Source organism: Drosophila gunungcola, unplaced genomic scaffold (genome assembly GCF_025200985.1).
Source record: "Drosophila gunungcola strain Sukarami unplaced genomic scaffold, Dgunungcola_SK_2 000029F, whole genome shotgun sequence".
Lineage (NCBI taxonomy): Eukaryota > Metazoa > Arthropoda > Insecta > Diptera > Drosophilidae > Drosophila > Drosophila gunungcola.
Genome location: NW_026453207.1, coordinates 1027848 through 1047755, shown reverse-complemented (window position 1 = coordinate 1047755; position 19908 = coordinate 1027848). Strand labels below are relative to the sequence as shown.

Sequence of the window (19908 nt, the reverse complement as noted above, 5' to 3'; positions counted from 1 at the left end):
AGCAGCATGAAATGTTAGTATAATCGGACTTAAATAACTATTTTTTTCAAACAGGTAGCAGTGTTTTGTTTTCTGTGCCTGGCGATATTTGTTGTTGGTTCGCTTAAACCAAGAAATTGAACAAAAATTGAATTTTTGAAAACCGTTTTGTCTGTTAATTACTTTATTTAAGGTTTCGTAATGCTTAATTGTGCTTCAATGTTTTCATATATTGTATATGGAAAAATCGGTGCTGTTGGTAGAGTTGGAATCCATAATCCTTGTCTTTGCGCTATTTTTAACCGCGATGCCATCTGTTTTTTCCATTTTGTCCGGCGATTTTGAAACCATGTTTTTATTTGAACTTCCGTCAAAAGTAGAGATCTCGAAAGCTCAACACGTTTACTAACGCTAAGATATTTGTCTATAATGAATTCTTTTTCGAGACGATCCAACTGAGAGGCATTATAGGCTTGGCGAGGTTTTCTGTCAGTAAGCTGATATTTAAATTGATTTCCTTTAAGCAAAGGGTAAATATTTAGTTGGATTTTAATAAGAGATATATTAATTAATTTAAATATAATACCTTGAAATTTTATCGGATTAGTAATATGAGCTGGAAGAACATTTTTTGATTGGCATTCAGAAGAGGACCCATTATTCATATCATTTGTCAATGGTAATTGAGGGCAGCTTCCGTTTTTTAAAGCCATATTTTCGTATAATAGCTTCTTAATTTTAATTTGCTGAATCGAGTGGAACGCTTCGACTTCTTTTGATTCGCCTAAAAATATACAACATAATATTCTTAATTAGGTAGTTTATTAATTAATTGAATTGTTACTTGTTGATGGAAAAAATATTTTTTTATATTCATTTATTGATGTTTAACCTTTATTTACTTAACTCTCTAATATAATTTTATTATCCAAAAGAGACTACCCCCTAATTCATCAACTCAAATCGGATTTGTTTCGGATGTTATTGCTTACATTCTGACGGCAGCGCTTGTATCTTTGTTTATAGTCTTTGAACGTCGACCCGACAGAGGTTTAATTAAAGTGGGATTCGTTTTGCTTGACCAAAGCGATTGGGTTATGGGTTATTCATGGGTTGAATAACTATTACATACAGAAAACTATCTTAAAAAGCTGATAACCAGACAATAATTCTGGGATAAGATATTACCAGACTCTACAGGATGAAGCCTTCCTAACCCAAGGACGAGAACCTGACTACCCGCCATGCTGTATGACAATGTTACCACCGGATCGGCGGTGGAAAATAAGGATCCCAAAGGCAAGGCGTGTCAATCAAGGGGAATCTTCGAAATTGTCCGGACTAACCTGCAACAGGCGTCCTAAGAGCAAGCGAGACACTACAATCTTCGACGCTGGGAGTGGAGGCACAAACTTAGGTATGGCGACGGCAACACCCTCTTTCGAAGGCAGTCAAAGGCTTCGCTGCCAAGTTGGTCCCCAAATATGATGGCTCCTACATCGTCACGTAGCACCCAGGCTTCGATACCCACGACTGACGAGACCGTTAAACCGAACCCTAAACGTATTTCGAGACCGAAAGCGAAGGTGGCGTGAACGACGGTTAAATCTTCATCAGCACTCGGCTGGCAAGAGGGGGAGGGGTGTAACGACACAATCTAATCGCTAGGCCGTCATACTTTTCCACCTGGATAAAGTTAATGTTATTTAATGGTTTTTATCAAGAGCTTATGTTATGCGACACGGAGTCCGTTATTAAAGATATTTTTAAGATTTAAACGAAACTATATTCACATAAGTTGGGTTCCGAACCACGGGGTGGCTACGTCAAACACTAGAAAACCAAATTATACTAAACGATCTTGGAGGAGAGAAGAGAGGGAGAGAAGAACGCAGCCACATTGACACTGCGGCTTCCTGTTTCTCCCGGACTTGAACGAGATGGTCGCCAGACCCCCCAATAAGTCCCAGTAGGGTAGACGAACGGATATACCCATCCTAAATCAACAAAGTTCAATATTAACCCATGAAGATTCCGACTGCGGCCTCGCCTGAAAGTTCAGTCCATGGAATTTTTGGTTCGGAGACAAACTCTGTACACTCTGTACGCGTCCCCTCTTATTAGTTAACTAACTTTTCTAAGCTACAAGAAACAAGACTGCGTCCTCGCCCGAAAGTCCAGCCCTTTGGAATTTTGTCTAGTGGAAGGCAGAATACGCTAAGACAAAGATTCTCTGCGTAACAGTTTGAAGTGTGCGGACCCCATATCTACTCTAAATTTCCACGGTAGCTTTCCCTTCCAGGTTCGATTTAAAATCACCGTTCACTAGATGAATACAATATCTTGACTTCGGTCTATAAATTGCCCTATTTTGGGTTTTTTATTTTAACTATTTAAACTTTTCCATCGGCAAAAAAAAGTGTCCATTCTTTTGGGTATAATACTCTTCCTACTACCATTACTCGATTTTCACCATGTGTCGTGCTTAAATGTATTTTTTGTACATTTACAGACGATTTTAAACTATAGCAAACAAGAATGGAAGCAAACTTCGGCAAGTCGATGTTTATATACCCTTTAAGCTGTTGCAAAAATAAAATATTATTTAAGACATCTAAATGTCGATTTATATGAAAGTATAATGTTTTTTATCTCAGTTATCGACCCTAAAATCATTTTAGTAAAAATCGTAATTCTGAATTATAAAACCATTACACTGTCCAAAATATGTAAAAAAAAAATTGACAAGAAGAAAGCAAACTTCGGCAAGCTAAAGTTTATATACCCTTGCAGCTATTGCAAAAATAAAAAACATCTTAATTTTGAAATATATGAGTACCCATTAAAACCAATTGAAGCTAATTATTCGATGGTTTCTATGGCAGCTATATAATAATGATTCCCGATTTGAATAAAATTAAAAGCGAAACTCTGAATTGTTCAACTAATTATATGTCCAAAAGAATTACAAAAATTAGAATTGAAAAAATTACTATTTAGTTTCATTTATTTTTTTTTTTCCGATTGTTCCTATGAGAGCTATATAATATAGTCCTCCGATCTTGATCATATTTAAACTGTTTTTCTAAATAATAAACAACAAGAAAGAAAGCAAACTTAGACAAGTCGAAGTTTATATACCCTTGCAGCTATTGCAAGAATTAAATATTTTTAAAACATTAAAATTATGATTTACTTGCGTATGTGCTTCAAAACATTGAAACTATGATGATTTGCAGCTCAATTATTAGATAGTTTTTTATATATGATATAGTCGTCCGATTTTGATGAAATTTAAACCGTAATTCTAAAATATTTAACCATTACTATATGTCGAAGAACTAAAAAAAAGATTAAAAAAACAGCAAAGATATATATTTTTTTGTATTTTTTTCCGATTGCTTCTGTTAGAGCTATATGATATAGTTGTCCGATTTTGATGAAATTTAAACCGTAATTCTAAAACCATTACTATATGTCCATTACTATATGTCGAAGAACTTAAAAAAAAAATTAAAAAACAGCAAAGTATAATTTGTTTGTATTTATTTTTTCGATTGTTCCTATGGGAGCTATATGCTATAGTCGTCCGATCCGGCTCGTTCCGACTTATATACGACCTGACATAGAAAGACAACTTTTGGGAAAGTTTCATGCAGATAGCTTTAAAACCGGGAGACTAATTTGCGTAGAAACGGACGGACAGACGGCCGGACAGACGAACAGAAGGACATGGCTAGATCGTCTCGCCTAGTGATGCTGATCAAGAATATATAGACTGATCAAGAACTTCTGACTGAAATTATAATACGCTATGCAAGGGTATAAGAAAAAAAGTAATAACAGAAAAGTTATAAATTTTTTTTCGTTTTTTTTCATTGTTCCTATGGACGGACGGACGGACGGACGGATGGACAGACGGTAGGACGGACTTGGCTAGACCGACTCTCCTAATGATGCTGATCAAGAATATATATACGTCTTACTTTTGAAATATTTGTTTTACTGCGCTGCAAACTTCTGACTGAAATTATAATACCCTCTGCAAGGGTATACAAATTAGAGAAGTTAACATTTTATTTTTCATTTATTGTATTTAATATTCCGATTGTTTCCATGTGAGCAATATAATATAGTCGACCAACACGGTTGGTTTTAAATATTCTACCCGCAACAAAATGACAACTTTTGGGAAATATGCATGCTTCTAGTTGCAGTGCAATTATTGAGTTTTATTTGCGAAAATTTCTATTGTTATTATTGCTTTATTAACAGTAGAAACAAGTGGCCCAACTGAAACCAAGCACGAGTTTTTAGCATTGTGGGCACATTGTGAGACATTTATTGCAAAACATTGTTAAAATGAATTATCTCGGGCAACGCAGCTGATTTCCACACGAGTTTTTCAACACTTTTCTTGGTCAGTTTCCACCACTGTCTTTAAAATAAGTAGAATTTGCTATTTTTGGATACCAATGATTTTTTGATTGATTTTAGACATTAAATGTGAGCACTAATAATGCACAAATATTAGGAACATCCGCGGGCCAAATGTTGATCAGAGATTTGATTTTTTAACAGCAGTAGCGGCAGTCAGCTGTTTTATTTCCCCCAAATAGTAATTTCCCTTTGGAATTCGCTAGCAAGCAAGGGAACTTTGATTATGTTAAAGGGAATTCCGCCAATTATAACGAATTCACTTCCGAGTGAAATCTGGAACAGACCTGATAGATTTCGGTTGCATTCTGTCTTTACTCTTCGCCGCCATGGTAAAATTATACCCAACAAGAAAGGAAGCAAACTTCGGCAAGCCGAAGTTTATATACCCTTGCAGCTATTGCAAGAATTAAATATTTTTGAAAACATTAGAATTATGATTTACTTGCGTATATGTCTAAAAACATCATTATTAGGTAGTTATTTTATATAATTTTATTATTTCTATTGGAGCTATATGATATAGTCGTCCTATTTTGATGAAATTTTAACCGTAATTCTGAAATATTTATCCATTACTATATGTCGAAGAACTTATAGAAAAATTTAAAAACACCAAAGTTATAATTTTTTTTATTAACTTTTATGATTGTTCCTATGGGAGCTATATGCTATAGTCGTCCGATTTTGATGAAATTTAAACCGTAATTCTGAAATAATTATCCATTACTATATCTCGAAGAACTAAAAAAAAATTAAAAAACAGAAAAGCTATAATTTTTTTTCATTTATTTTTATGATTGTTCCTATGGGAGCTATATGCTATAGTCGTCCGATTTTGATGAAATTTAAACCGTAATTCTGAAATATTTAACCATTACTATATCTCGAAGAACTAAAAAAAAAAATTAAAAAACAGAAAAGTTATAATTTTTTTTCATTTTTTTTTCCGATTGTTCCTATGGGAGCTATATGCTATAGTCGTCCGATTTTGATAAAATTAAAATCATAATTCTGAAATATTAAACCATTACCAAATGTCGAAGAACTAAAAAAAAAATTAAAAAACAGCAAAGTTATAATTTTTTTTCATTTATTTTTCCGATTGTTCCTATGGAAGCTATATGCTATAGTCGTCCGATCCGGCTCGCTCCGACTTATATACTACCTGCAATAGAAAAACAACTTTTGGGAAAGTTTCATGCAGATAGCTTAAAACTGAGAGACTAGTTTGCATATAAACGGACGGACAGACGGACGGACAGACGGACATGGCTAGATCGACTCTACTAGTGATGCTGATCAAGAATATATATACTTAATAGTCTCCTTCACTGCGTTGCAAACTTCTGACTGAAATTATAATACCCTCTGCAAGGGTATAAAAATAATTATTTTTCCTAAGGAGGGATGAATCCCTGATAAATATGGTATAATGTTTAACCTTCTTTTTTTTTCTTTATAATTTTTATTTTAATAGCTCTGCAGTACACTTTTTGACCCATTTTTAATATTAAAGTTGCTTTTGAAAACGGATTTTCACCAAATTTTAAATTTTATGCTTAAATTACCCTAAACTACCTTAACTTAAACAGATTCTAAGCTGCAAATTTATTTTAAACGGGTTGGGTTCTATTCTAATTTCCAACCCAAACATGGGTTAGACATCAATATGCTAGACACCGCACGAAATGAAGGAGTAAGCGACTCTAAAAGGAACAGAAAGTAAAGTATCGATATAACCCAGTCGGAAAAAACACGCTTCCAGGATGTGTTCTTTTACGCCTCCTTTGCATGCAAAAAACGCATTCCAGATCCCTGAAAGCCCCTTTAATTTTTGTTTGAGACGGGACAAAAAGCAAGCCTTCTTTTAGAACCGATCTAAGAGCGAGTCTTAATGCGTTCCATTGGAAGGTAGTTTCAACTTTGGAAACGCTCGGCTTTCCCTTCCATTTGTACTTTACGAAGGAAGCATTCTACAGCGTACTGTTAGAATGAACTTAGAAACGTTCCTAGGGATCCTTCCTGGATAGCTTCCAAAGCAAGCATTGCGTAACACATCAAGTATGATAACAAAACATGCCTTCTAATAGTCTTACCCAAGAATGCATATATTATCGTTCCCAAAAAAGCTAATGGGAACCGTTTCTTTTTTCAATTTTTATTTATTTTTTTTTTTTTTATAAATGATTGTTTTAAAATTTATTGGTATTAATTATAATTACTATAATTACTCCGGGTCGTTTTTTTTTCTCTCATCCTTTCTGCTATACTTTTAGCCTTGTAAGTTTTGTTCTTAGCCCTAGTGGGGGCCAGTCAAAGGTCTTTTATGTGGTCGGTGAAGCGGTGGCCGTCCCTCCTTTGTGACGCTAAAAATATAATAATGAGAAAATATAATATAAAATATAATAATGAGAAGGAATTATGTAATTTTTTAAAAATATGATTGTAAGTTTGTAAAACACTTACCGAATAATGTTTCATTTAAATGAATGTAGGACGCAAAACCGTCCCTGTCCCTAGTACCGCCATGATTAAGCTCCATTATCAAACTTGGACTTAATATCCTACTGAAGATCTAGATTTTCCGAATTCAAAAAATTTTAAAAGTGCATCAAATTTATCTCCAGTATTATTATTATTATGGAACTATTCTAATAATTTTTCACGAAGACTCATAGGTATCATATTCAAACGAATAGTTTGATGCACTTTTATCCGATTCGGGTTCACATAAATTTGGGCATTCATTTCCAGAATTATTTTTTGTACGAAAAGTAAGTGCTCTAGCAGCCGATTGATGAAGCTCTACCTTTTGTTTTTTCCTTAAACGGTGAATATTTGACCGCGACATTCCCCTCATTTTAAATTATATTAGTTTTATTTATTTTGTTAAATATTTTTTTCAATTAAATTATTAAATTTTCTATTTATGTAATGTCTAATTATTTAAATTTATGTTTATTTTTCTTACATTTTTGTTCACTTAATTTGTGTTCTTAAGTCCACCCTAAACAACACAACTTGTATGTAGATGTAAGTCCACCCTAGGTAGAAGTAAAAGGAAGAGAGAAAAAAGAGAGCACACAAATAAACGAAACGAGTTCACAAAACAAAAAATTTAAATTTATGATATATATAAATTACCTTTTGTTTTGAAATAGTTTTTCTGGTAATTAAACGAAAATAATATTTAAATCGCATTAATTAAATTAAAACTCAAGTCATATTGCAGTGTACGCTCAAAAAAAAAAATTCTTTTTATTTGTTTGATTAACAGCCACACACAGTTTTAGGAACAATTTGTTTACATTTGTTCTGACCGTACACTGTTTTAAAGACTGTTAATAAGTGTTTATAAATTTAACATTTTTTTGGCACAGGTACACATCACTTATTGTTTTAATTAATCCATTGTTTGGTTCATGTTATTTTATTAACAGTATTGGAACACCTATTTAGTTTGTTTATAACAACACTATACTTACTTGAAAATTAAAACCGCAAAGAAAATATTAATTTCACAAATCACAGAGGCACCAGCTATTTCAATTGAAAATCAAAATGCAAGTGGCGAGAAATGCAAAAGAAACGAAAAAGACCGCGCGCATTCTTGCAGTTCCCCTTTTGTTCTTGTCGTTTGCTTTTTAGAGTACCGTTTTGTTCGGTTACTCCTTGTGGATACAGTGGCGGAGGAAACTATAGCGCCGGCAATGTAAAATAATAATTCAAAACAAAATAACGCTTTGAAAAGAAATCATGTAATCGTGTATCTATTATTACCTAAAATTAAAATATATAAAAAACTGATTCAAATTCATAATTTTCTAATACAATATAAAATATATTAAATATTATTATTAATAAAATTAAATATTAATATTTTCATATTGTCATATACCACCAACATAACAAAGCGTTTAGATATTGTTTTTAAAGATAAAAAGTGAATATATCTACTCCGCTGCTGTTCATTAAGAAAAAAAGATTAAATTGGTTTCCCATTTTTTTGTCCATTCTGAAACAAGACTTCTTTTTGCGTTCTTTCGTAAGCGAGGTTTTCAGTGAAAAACACGATCTTAAAAATATCGGACGATCGGCAGCGTTCGGGTTTTAGCTTTTTGTTAACATTGCAAAAGAAGGCTTTTTTATGCATTATAGAAGAATGGACGATTTCACAAAAACTCTTTAAAATGCATAAACAATGCTTCTTTATAGCTTCTTACATTCTTTTTCGCTTGCAAAGCATTCATGAAAGAAGCTTTTGTTATTGGAATGCGTTCTCTAACTTCCGACTGGGAAGTTCTCTATGTTTTGTCAATTTGAAGTCAAGAGCTTGCCTAAGTATTTAGGAATTGGCTTTTAAGTGCTGCATAAAAATCTTTACCTAAGTATGGGAAAAAATTGTAAGCTATAAGGTTCCAAAAAATTTTACTGCTTAGTAAAATTAAACATTATAATGGTTGAATGTAACATTGTTATTCAAAATACAAGCATACTTAAAAAAAATTAAAAACATGACGTAATTAAAAATAAAAATGAAAATTTATAACCCACAAAAAAACACCCCCCTGGGCTAATTCGTACTGAAAACATTTATATTATAGTGAAAACATTTGGAATTGCCTTGTTTTTTCTCTAGGTGTAGGAGCGAGTATCTATATAGGTATACCCGAACACTGATAGCTGTAAGGGTAATAAAGCTTTGGCTTGCCGAAGTTTACTACTTTTCTTGTACAAGCTTTACCGGAAGAATATTATTAAATATTGTAGGATACGAATTCCTATAAACATGGTCTTCATTGGGCTCTTAAAAAATTATTTTTGTTGTCGATGTTACGACAACCTTACATAATTCCACTATTGGGCAATTTTTTCGGGCTTAAAATTGAACAACATTCGTTTTAGTTGCTGTTAGCGTACTATCATTTGTTGAATTTTTAATGTTACTAATGCATATGCCATTTGTTTTTTAACATTCAAGAACATTTCGGAATTTTTTAATCTCTATTGCTCTTAAATTTGTACTTTAATTAATCCATTTGCCAGAAACCTTTGCATCCATTGTCTGAACCCAACTAAAATTTTCAAAAATTCTTGCTTGTGTGGATAGGGCTTTGCTTTTTGTATTTGTATACCCTTGCAGAGGGTATTATAATTTCAGTCAGAAGTTTGCAACGCAGTGAAGGAGACATGTCCGACCCTATAAGGATATATATTTTTGATCAGCATCACTAGGAGAGTCGATCTAGCCATGTCCGTCTGTCCGTCCGTCTGTCCGACCGTTTCTGCGCAAACTAGTCTTTCAGTTTTAAAGCTATCTGCGTGAAACTTTCCCAAAGGTTGTCTTTCTATTGCAGGTAGTATATAAGTCGGATCGAGCAGGATCGGACGACTATAGCATATAGCTCCCATAGGAACAATCGGAAAAATAAATAAAAAAAAATTATAACTTTGCTGTGTCTTAATTTTTTTATTAGTTCTTCGAGATACTATATCTGGTTAAATATTTCAGAATTACGGTTTAAATTTCATCGAAAAACGGTCGACTGCTTAAAGCTCCTATGATATTTAAATATTTAAAAAAAATTTTTTTTTTTTAATTTAACTGTTTTATTTTGTATTTTTTTTTTTAGAAATTCTTTATGATTAATTAATAATTTGACAGTTCAGAATTACGCTTTTAGTTTTATTAAAATCGGAAAACGATATCATATAGCTGCCATAGGAACTATCAAATAAGCTTCAAATAGCTTCAATGTTAACATACACGAAAGTCAATCATAATTTTAATGTTTTCAAGAATATTTAATTTTTGCAATAGCTGCAAGGGTATATGAACTTCGGCTTGCCGAAGTTTGTTTCCTTTCTTGTTTTTCCTTGATTGATTTGGATTTAAAACTGAAAATCACCATTTTGCGGCTTCCAAATATGTCCACATCCATTTTATTTTTCGGAAGTACTTGTTTATGGTTCGCCCACCATTTCCGTAATTGAAAGCCGTTTTTTCCAGTTCCCATAAAATGTAATTTTAGATCCGATCATTTTAGATCATTTGTGTCCATTCAACCATTCATTATTTTGAATTCTTTAATTCAAATGCGAACAAAGAATGCGAACGAGTTGTAGAAAGTCAAAATTAGACCAGCTTATTCGAAGAAATTGAATAGTGTGCAACGTCCAAATCATGATCACAATCCTCCTGCTTAGTTGCTAATGAACGCATATTTGAAGCATAGACTGGATCTACGAAAGAAATATTCTTCCACAAATAACGACCTCGAACGTGCCCTAGGCTTAAACACTTAAAAGTACTAAATAAATTCATTGAAGAAAACTCTAACCTATAAGCCCCGATGAAAAATCAATAAAATTGAAACAATAAGTCAAAGTGACAGACAAATTAATACATTTAAATGCAGGATAGATATTAACAAGCTGCCGAAAAAAGAAACTCCAGCGGGTGCCGTCAGCAGTGCACCGGTCGCTCCCTTCTACAGTGTTAATATGCTTTTGTACCTTAGTGATTATAAATGATTCACAAATATGTATTCTTAAAAACTTGCAGCCCGTGTTGAAGAAGAGAGCATTAAATATATAAGAAATAGTAATAAAAACATAATTTTATTGTTTTAAAATTATTAAACCTTTGTGTTGCTAATATAATTAAGAATTTTTTTTAAAGTGCAGTGGAAGTTAACAACCTTTGCATTTGCAGGAGCAAATAGGAGGATTTTGTATGTCCAGTAATACAGACCAACTACAATTGTGTCATTGAGTATTACCAGTTGTCCAAACCCTTCTTTAGTACTTCGAGTAAATTCAATTGTAATTTTTATACTTATGGTTTTATTTTTTAACACTCACAATGTTCACGGTTTGGTTAAAACTCTTCTTTAGGGAAATTACTAAGAAAATATATTTTAAAAACACTTCCCTCGCGGCCTTGCCGCAAATTTTCGTTTAAATTCAAATAAAGTTCGTTAAATTAAATTAAATTTGCAACATTCTCCTCCCATGAGTATTTTTGCTGACAATATAATAGTTTTTAAATTGGTTTTTGTATTACATCAAGCTTAAAAAGTTTTAATAACAGATCTTTTGTAAATACAAGTTTTAGTCTTAGCGTCTACAATTCTAATTCGTCCATCATGTTATGGGTGTATATTAATATCTTTGCGCAATTGTATTTGTATATCTTGGTTGATTCGAAACCGTTATTTTGACAGTGTCTTAAGTGTTTGACAGTAGATAAAATGTGTTGGCCATAATTACTCTTCCATTTTTATTCCGTGGTATGCTCTTCCTTAAGTAAGAGTAACAAATACTTTCTGACGGACTATCTCACTCGTTCTTAAGCTCCTCCCATGTGGGGTGAAAGCGGCGGATTAAGAATCCACGTACAATTTTGTGTGGTCATAAACTGAATAAGTTCATCCTTTGGCCAACTAGATTAGCTTTTTTGTATATCTTTACTCGCCTTTTTTAATATTTGTGCCATTATCTGAATACACCTAAAAAGGATAACCTCTGCGACTAACGAATTGGCGAAAGACATTCATAAAGGCATTACAAGACAGATCTTCAGCAATTTTTAAACGTACAGCTCGAGATGCCATGCAAGGTTATAGGCCCCATAACGTCTTACGTGACTTTGATTAACAAAAATCTCTATCGGCAGAACTCTCTTCGATTGGCAGAACTCTACATGTGGGAAATTGACCTATAATTGGTATTGTTGGGTTGGATCTCTTATTCTAACAATATTGGCAGCCTCGAATAACTTTCTTGATAACACTTTGACATTTAACTATCCAAATTTGTTGACGTAAGTTGGCTAAAACAGTTTTCGTCCCAAGGTGACAATTCTTTTCATGATAATATCTTACTAAAAGTGTTTTATGTCAATATAATTTAATTCTTAGAATCAAAATCAAAACACTCTTCTGATATTTTATTTAATTGTCCGCGTAGTCGTAAGAGTACTTTGTTTGACAAAAAAAATTAAGAGCGATTTCAAAGAACTCGAATTATATATGGATATTTGATTTTAAACAACATCCAATCTCATTTTTAAACGAATCAGATTTTTCTATTCTTTAAAAAAAAGCCTCCAATCGATTCCCACCCAGATCAGTTTCACACTCTCCGCTTCAAACGGATTCTATAAGCATCCAAGCCGATATTGTAAACATCAGAGCCCCAAAAAGGGAGCCCCAAGTCTGTTAACGTAAACATCGAATTCCGGCAGAATTTAAATTCTGCAAAATTTCAATTTCAAATTTAATTGACAAATTTTATCGTCCTATTTTCCGACTCTCTTGGATGATTCTCTTAATCAGATTTTTGAAATAATTCTCTTAAGCCGAGGTTTGATTATGGATTGTTGGATATTATTATCCGAATTGATCGGTCGACAACTTGAATATCGCGAGCAGTGATTCGCGCCGCTCAAAAACCTAACCGATGACATAATAAAAAGTGTTTATATCGTGAAAATAGCTGAAGGAGGAAAATAATAAATGCAATAATCCCACTTTGTTTACAACAATCCTTTAATTAGTGACCGTAACAAAAAAAACACACTCCTCAAAAAACTATTACAAATATTAAAAAAAAAAAAACAGATATTAATTAAAAATCAAATACAAATTCAACACAAAAAGGAAGAGCAGAGAAATAAATTGAAGGAAGAGCTGAGGGCCATCCCTCGCTATACGAAGACCCCAAACAGGACCATCAGGCAAAAAGGGGACATCCCATATCCAAGGAAACTAAGAACAACAATTAGTGAGTTTTTTATTTATAGTTTTTTACACAAAAGAATTTACTTTAAAAAATTTAAATAAAAGCAAAAAGGTGGAAGAGTTAATCAACGACTTTGAAAAAATTCTAACCATGACTACACCCTTACCTGCAGTGGCTTCTAACAGCCAGACGGTTAATCTAAGCGATTTAATAGCACAAATAGTTAATAATGAATTGAGTCCTTTGAAGAATGAAATCGCAAGTTTAAAGACACAATTAAATCACAACATAAAGAAGGTTGAGGAATTCAAGGTGGAAGATATTGATCCAATCGTAAGGTGCGATACTTCTTATGAAATCATTAAGTCGGTTCGAGAATTTAAAGGCGAAGAAGATAGTTATGTTAGCTGGAGAGAATCGGCGGAAATAGCAATGGGACAATTCAAAAGGGGAAGTGAAATAAAATTACAGACATTGCTAATGATGCTTTAACTCATAATGGAACCGTATTGAATTTTGACGCCAAATTATCGATTATGGAATTTTATAAATTGGTAATTAAAAAATTAACAAAAAACCATTATGAGACATGGGAGGAATAAGCCAATTACATCTGAACTTAATGAAAAACATAGAATGACAGCACTACGAGTGTTCATAACTGGCCTTAATGGCCATATCTCAGATGTTCCAATGAATCCACCCGATTTACCGAACGCAATGGTAATAGTACAAGAACTTGATAGCAACAATATGAGGGCCCAGTGCGCGAACTATTTTATATCATCAAAACGCAAGACTAATGAGTCAAACTTATATGGGCAACAAAACTGAAAAAATAAACCAAGACAATATTACAATAATAATAATTATCAAAGAAATACTAATAACTTAATCAAGCAAATAATCAATACAGAAATAATTAAAACAATTTTAATTAAAATAGAAACAATACCTGGAATCAAGGATAATTTAATAAAAACCAACAAAATCAGTGGAACTCTTTTAGACTACAACAAAATAAGTTAGCGCCAATGGATGTTGGAATGAATTCAGATGCCAAATAGACCCCATAACAGTAATAATCAAGGGTATAATCATTATCAAAATATCAAGTTCAATCAAAATAAATGGAATCAAACTAAAAGAATTGAATTGAAACACAAAACACACAACCTCAAAATAAAAGAGTACAACCAGGAACTGTTAACCAACCTGCTAACAAGACTATGAGGTTGAACAACATTGAAGAGGACCATTTTTAGGGCAAACTCAGGAGTAGGCCTACCCTATATAATAAGACATAATAATAAAATAAATAAAAAATTAAAGATATTAATTGATATAGGGGCAACTTCTTGTTATATTAGAACAAGAATTTATAAAAACAAAAATGAACTACCAATATATAAAATAGTATCCACAGTGAATGGATATTTAATAATTAAGTTTTATCATATGATAACTATTTTCGATACGTGGTATACTTTTTACGAAATAGATGGGCTAGACTCAGATTTGCTTGTTGGCTACAGCCTATTGAAAAAAATCGGAGCTGTAATTGATACAGCAAAAGGTGTAATAAAGTAAAGGGTTTTTCAATAGGAGCGCTTCAACTTTTTTTGATTAAAACACAAACGGTTTGACTTTTCAACTAACTTTTTTTTACTATCGAATTTGAACATATACATTTAATTATGAAACTCGATTTCTTTCGTATGACCACCGCGTGCACTGTTTTACGAAGTCCAATCGTTGAACCCAATTTTCAACCACTTTTTTGCATAAATCGGTCTAAATTCCAGCAATTTCGCGTTTAATATTGGCTATGAGCTCTTGCAACGTCGCCGGCCTATTGGCATAGATCAATGACTTCACGTAACCCCAAAGAAAATAGTCTAGAGGTGTCAAATCACACGAGCGCGGCGGCCACTCGACCGGTCGATTTCGCGAAATAACACGCTCTTTGACAGAACAAAAACACCATTCTTCCGTTAAAAGAATTCATAATAAAAAAATACTTTGATCAACAGCCCCAAATCAGATCCGAATCTGAAGAGGGAAATCAAAGTGAATTAAGTTTGGGAAACATAAATCCTGAACACGCCGTCGTTGAATTATCCGACAAAAATAAAAGTTTGAGATACAAAAATCCTGAACGCGCCGTCGTAGAAGTATCCGACAACCAAAAAATTAACAATACACAGACAAAATATTAAATATTAATAATAAAAAACATTCAAAAATAAAATAAATAAACGCTGTGAAATAAATACCGAAAATGATAGGGCTATTTAAAGTAAGCAATACCCTTATGCTTTATCAGCTTCAGATTTTGTAAATTCTGAAATCGCCAGAATGCTTAAAGAATAAATTAAGGCCAGGGAGAAACCCTTATAATTTCCGGGTATTAGTCGTACCAAAAAAGGGTTTTATCGAAGATGGAACTCCAAAACTTAAACTAGTAATAGATTATAAGAAACTTAACGAAAACACCATACCGGATAGATATCCAATGCAGGATCCTTCCGTAATTTTGTCAAGCCTCAGGAAGGCTAAATACTTTTCCACAATTGGTTTGGAATCAGGATTCCACCAAATTCTCATGAATGAAACAGACATTCAAAAAACTTCATTCTCAATAAATAATGGAAAATACGAATTCCTGAGAATGCCATTTGGGTTAACAAACGGTTAGAATATTCCAATGAGCGATGGATGATATTTTGAGAGAACAAGTTGGAAAAACGTTGTATGTCTATATGGATGACATTATTATTTTCTCAAAAACAATTGAACAGCATTATAAAGATTTATAACAATTATAATTAAAATTTTTTTGAACGCAAATATTAAAATTTCAATAGAAAAATCAAAGTTCTTCAAATTGGAAACAAACTTTCTCGGTTACGTTGTTTCTCACAAGTGATCAAAACCGATCCCGAAAAAATTTCCATAATCGTAAAATAGCCAATCCCTTAAAATATTCGAGAGCTTAGAAGCTTCCTAGGCCTTACAGGATACTACAGAAAATTTGTTCAAAATTACGCCAAAATTGCTAAACCGTTAACGAAATATTTAGAAGGCCAAAATGGCAAAGTATCAAAAAAGGCATCCCGAAAAACTTCTATAGAGCTTTCAACGAGCTCAAAAATAATTAAATCGCACAAGTAGAGTTAGTTCAACCCGATTATAATAAAAAAATTACTTTAACAACCGATGCGTCAGCTTTGGCTATTGGGGCGGTTCTTTCTCAGGAAGGAAAACCAATTACTTTTATATCATAAACTCTCACAAAAACTGAACAATTATATGCTACTAATAAGAAGGAACTTTTATCTATAGTTTGGGCTTTTAAAAATTTACGAAATTATTTATATGGAGTTAACAACATTGAAATTTACACAGATCATCAACATCTTTCATCGAAATAAAAAGATAATATTCTTTCATTAAAAGTTATTCTCCAAAAAAATCTTTATAAGCCAGGATCAACAAATGTTGTTGCAGATGCATTATCTAGGAAACAAATTAATAACTTAACAGAAAGTATCGAGTCGGTCTCAGATCAAAACACTCAGCATTCAGCAGAGAGTAGTTTTGAGAATGTTATTCAAGAAACCCGAAAACCCTTAAAGCAGTTTAAGCAACAATTAATGTGTTCGGAAATACTAGACACATAATAGAGTATGACACTCCGGAAAATTTAATAGCTATCTTAAAAGAATACATTCCACCTAATATAACAATCGGAGTTCATTGTAGCTTAGAAGACTTTTATATAATTCAAAAACCACTTAAGGATAATTTTATAAATAAATTTTTATTTACTACAATATTTGTCCAAGACGTAGAAAATGCTGAAGACAGATCGCTTATAATAACAGAAACGCATTGTCGAGCACACAGAGGGCTTGTTGAAAATTATAAACAAATTAACCGGCTATATTATTGGCCTAACTTATATCAAAAACTAACGGAGTTTGTTAAGAATTGCACAATCTGCAATCAGAACAAATATAACAGTATCCAGTGCAAATTCCTATTTCGGATAGAGAAGGTGAAAGTTTGAATATTGACATTTATTACGCCCAAAATCTTATATTTATCACTTGTATAGATTCATATTCAAAATTTTTAGTCGTAAAAGAAATCTTAAATAAATTAAATATAGAAAACAAAGTTTCAGAGATTCTGCAACAATTCCCATTAGCCAAAACCTTGATGATAGATAACGAACCAAGTTTTTCTTCATCCTAATTTAAATCTTTTGCACAAAGAAACGGAATATATTTATTTTAAGCAGATCTTCGACATAGTACTTCCAACGGACAAATTGAAAGGCCACACTCTACTTTAACAGAAATTGCACGTTGCATTAAAGATGAACTTAACTTAGTTGATTATTTCGAAATAGTAATTAGAACAGCACAAAAATACAACTTATCAATTCACTCTATTACCAATCAACGACCGTATGATATATTATTTAATAAAATCAAACACGATAAAACTCCCCAATTGTTAAAGCAAGCATAGGATAAAATGTTACATTTTCATAGTAAAGTCAGAAAAGAAAAGGATTATCACGTAGGACAAGTAATTGACGAAAAGAAACACGGGGAAGGAAATAAGCTTAATTCTAGATATAAAAAACAGGTAGTTAAGGAAAATCATCCTAATTAAGTTATTATTAATAATATTAAATTTTAAACAAATTGAGGTATCTTAAATTCCAGATAATGAATTCAATAATGTGCTTATTATTGCTGGTATCTACAACAAAATCCGAAATTATGAATTCTTTACAAGAATACCAAAGAAGTCCTCATTTATGAATCATACGCGGATTTATTTCATATAGCTAATTTAAGTTTTTATAAATTTATTATTACTCTTGAAACAGAATTTTTAAACACTCATAACGTTCAAAATTCACAATGGGAAATACTCCACGATTTAAAAATTATTAAAATATTTATTTCTCAAATAATACCCACTAGATCAAAAGGAGGCATTAATGAATTAGGCACAATTTGGAAATGGATAGCAGGAACACCAGATCATGATGATTTCATAACAGTTCAAAATAAAATTGATGATTTGATAAAAAACAATAACAATCAAGTCATTATTAATCCCAAAATATTTAAAGAAATAAAAACTCTATCTAATAACTTTAAAACCGCCTTTAAAGATCAAGAAATTCCACTTAGAAAACACCGCCTCGTTTGCTGACTTACGATCTTATGAATTTAATGGACACAATTACATTAGCAAAAATAGATGTTTTCAACACAAAAATTCTAAATAATGATGGCATACAAGAAATTTATAAACATGAGCAAAACCCTGTTATTATTACTGATCTATTGGACATATCTGAATTTAAAATCGCTTTGCACCAAGATCTTATTGTTATATATATTAAATACCCTATAATTATCGACCGTTTTGAAGTTTACAACTCAAGATTCATTTCTCACAGTGATGGAAAATTGTTAATCAATAATCATGTCGCAAAATGTGAAAATAAGTTTTATGTAATGTCTAATATTAAGACGGAATTATTAAGCAACTATTGCACATTAAACCCAGAAGATTCTTGTTTTACCAGATTACTAAATGGAGGAAAATCTTTATGTAAAAAAATAAGAGAAATAATAAAAATGTAGATGTAATCCAAGAAGGAGCCATTTTTATAAACGGAGAAAATACAGTTAATGACACTCATTTAGATGGGTCAAATTTAATGGCACCTTTAATGGCACCACTAAAATTAATAATAAATAGTACACTAATATAGACAATAAGATATTGAAATACATCACTGCACGAAAACATACTGACTTCTTAATTTCCGAATATATTATATCAAATGATTAGGAACTCTCATTCAATAATATTAACATATTAAATTCTTTTATTCAAATTAAACAAACTCAAATACCAATTACATTAATGTTGATCTTAATCGCATTTTTATATTTAATTACTATCCTTCTAATTAAATACAGAAAATTCTTAATTTTCAAACCACGGCAAATTCAAATTGAAACACAACCAAAAATTAATATCCCCGACAATGAAAATACGGTAGAGGAAAATATCATTGTTGAATTGACTTATCAGCTACATTCATTATACCCATCAGTTCCAATTAATCGGGACGATCCAATTTAGAATGGGGGGTGTTATATGACACATTATTTAGGGGTCCTTGCCCAATTTATAAACAACTTTGAGCCAAGAGCTTTTTTCCATTCTTAAAACAAAGCCTCCAATCGATTCCCACCCAGATCAATTTACACAATTTTCGCTTTAAACGGATTCTGTAAACATCCAAGCCGATATTGTAAACACCAGAGCCACAAAAAGGGAGCCCCAAATCCGCTAACGTAAACATCGATTTCCGGCAGAATTTCAATTCTGCAAAATTTCAATTTCAAATTTAATTGACAAATTTCGTCATCCTATTTTCCGACTCTATTGGATGACTCTTTTAATCAGATTTTTGAGATAAATCTCTTAAGCCGAGATTTGATTATTGATTATTGAACCAAAGACAGGCAGTCCGTTTTTGAATCCGAATTGAACGGTCGTCAAACAAAATATCGTAAGCAGTGTAAATTAAGTTCGGTGTTAATGACAATTGTGTAAATTAGTGAATAAGAAATTAAATATAAAAAAAAAATTTATTTTTAAATTCCCTAAGTGATTATTTAATTTGTTTGTATTCGAATT

General features: G+C 32.1%; 1 protein-coding gene across 1 annotated transcript in view; it reads right to left on the bottom strand.

Moving 5' to 3' along the window:
* Nucleotides 1–628: 628 nt before the first annotated feature.
* The window catches only part of LOC128263946 (uncharacterized), a 196399-nt gene continuing 177119 nt past the window's right edge, over nucleotides 629–19908 (bottom strand). Inside the window, exon 6 of the mRNA XM_052999219.1 lies at nucleotides 629–763. Within this exon, the coding sequence (XP_052855179.1) occupies nucleotides 718–763 (46 nt within the window). The 3' untranslated portion in view covers nucleotides 629–717. The remainder of the gene's footprint in view (nucleotides 764–19908) is intronic.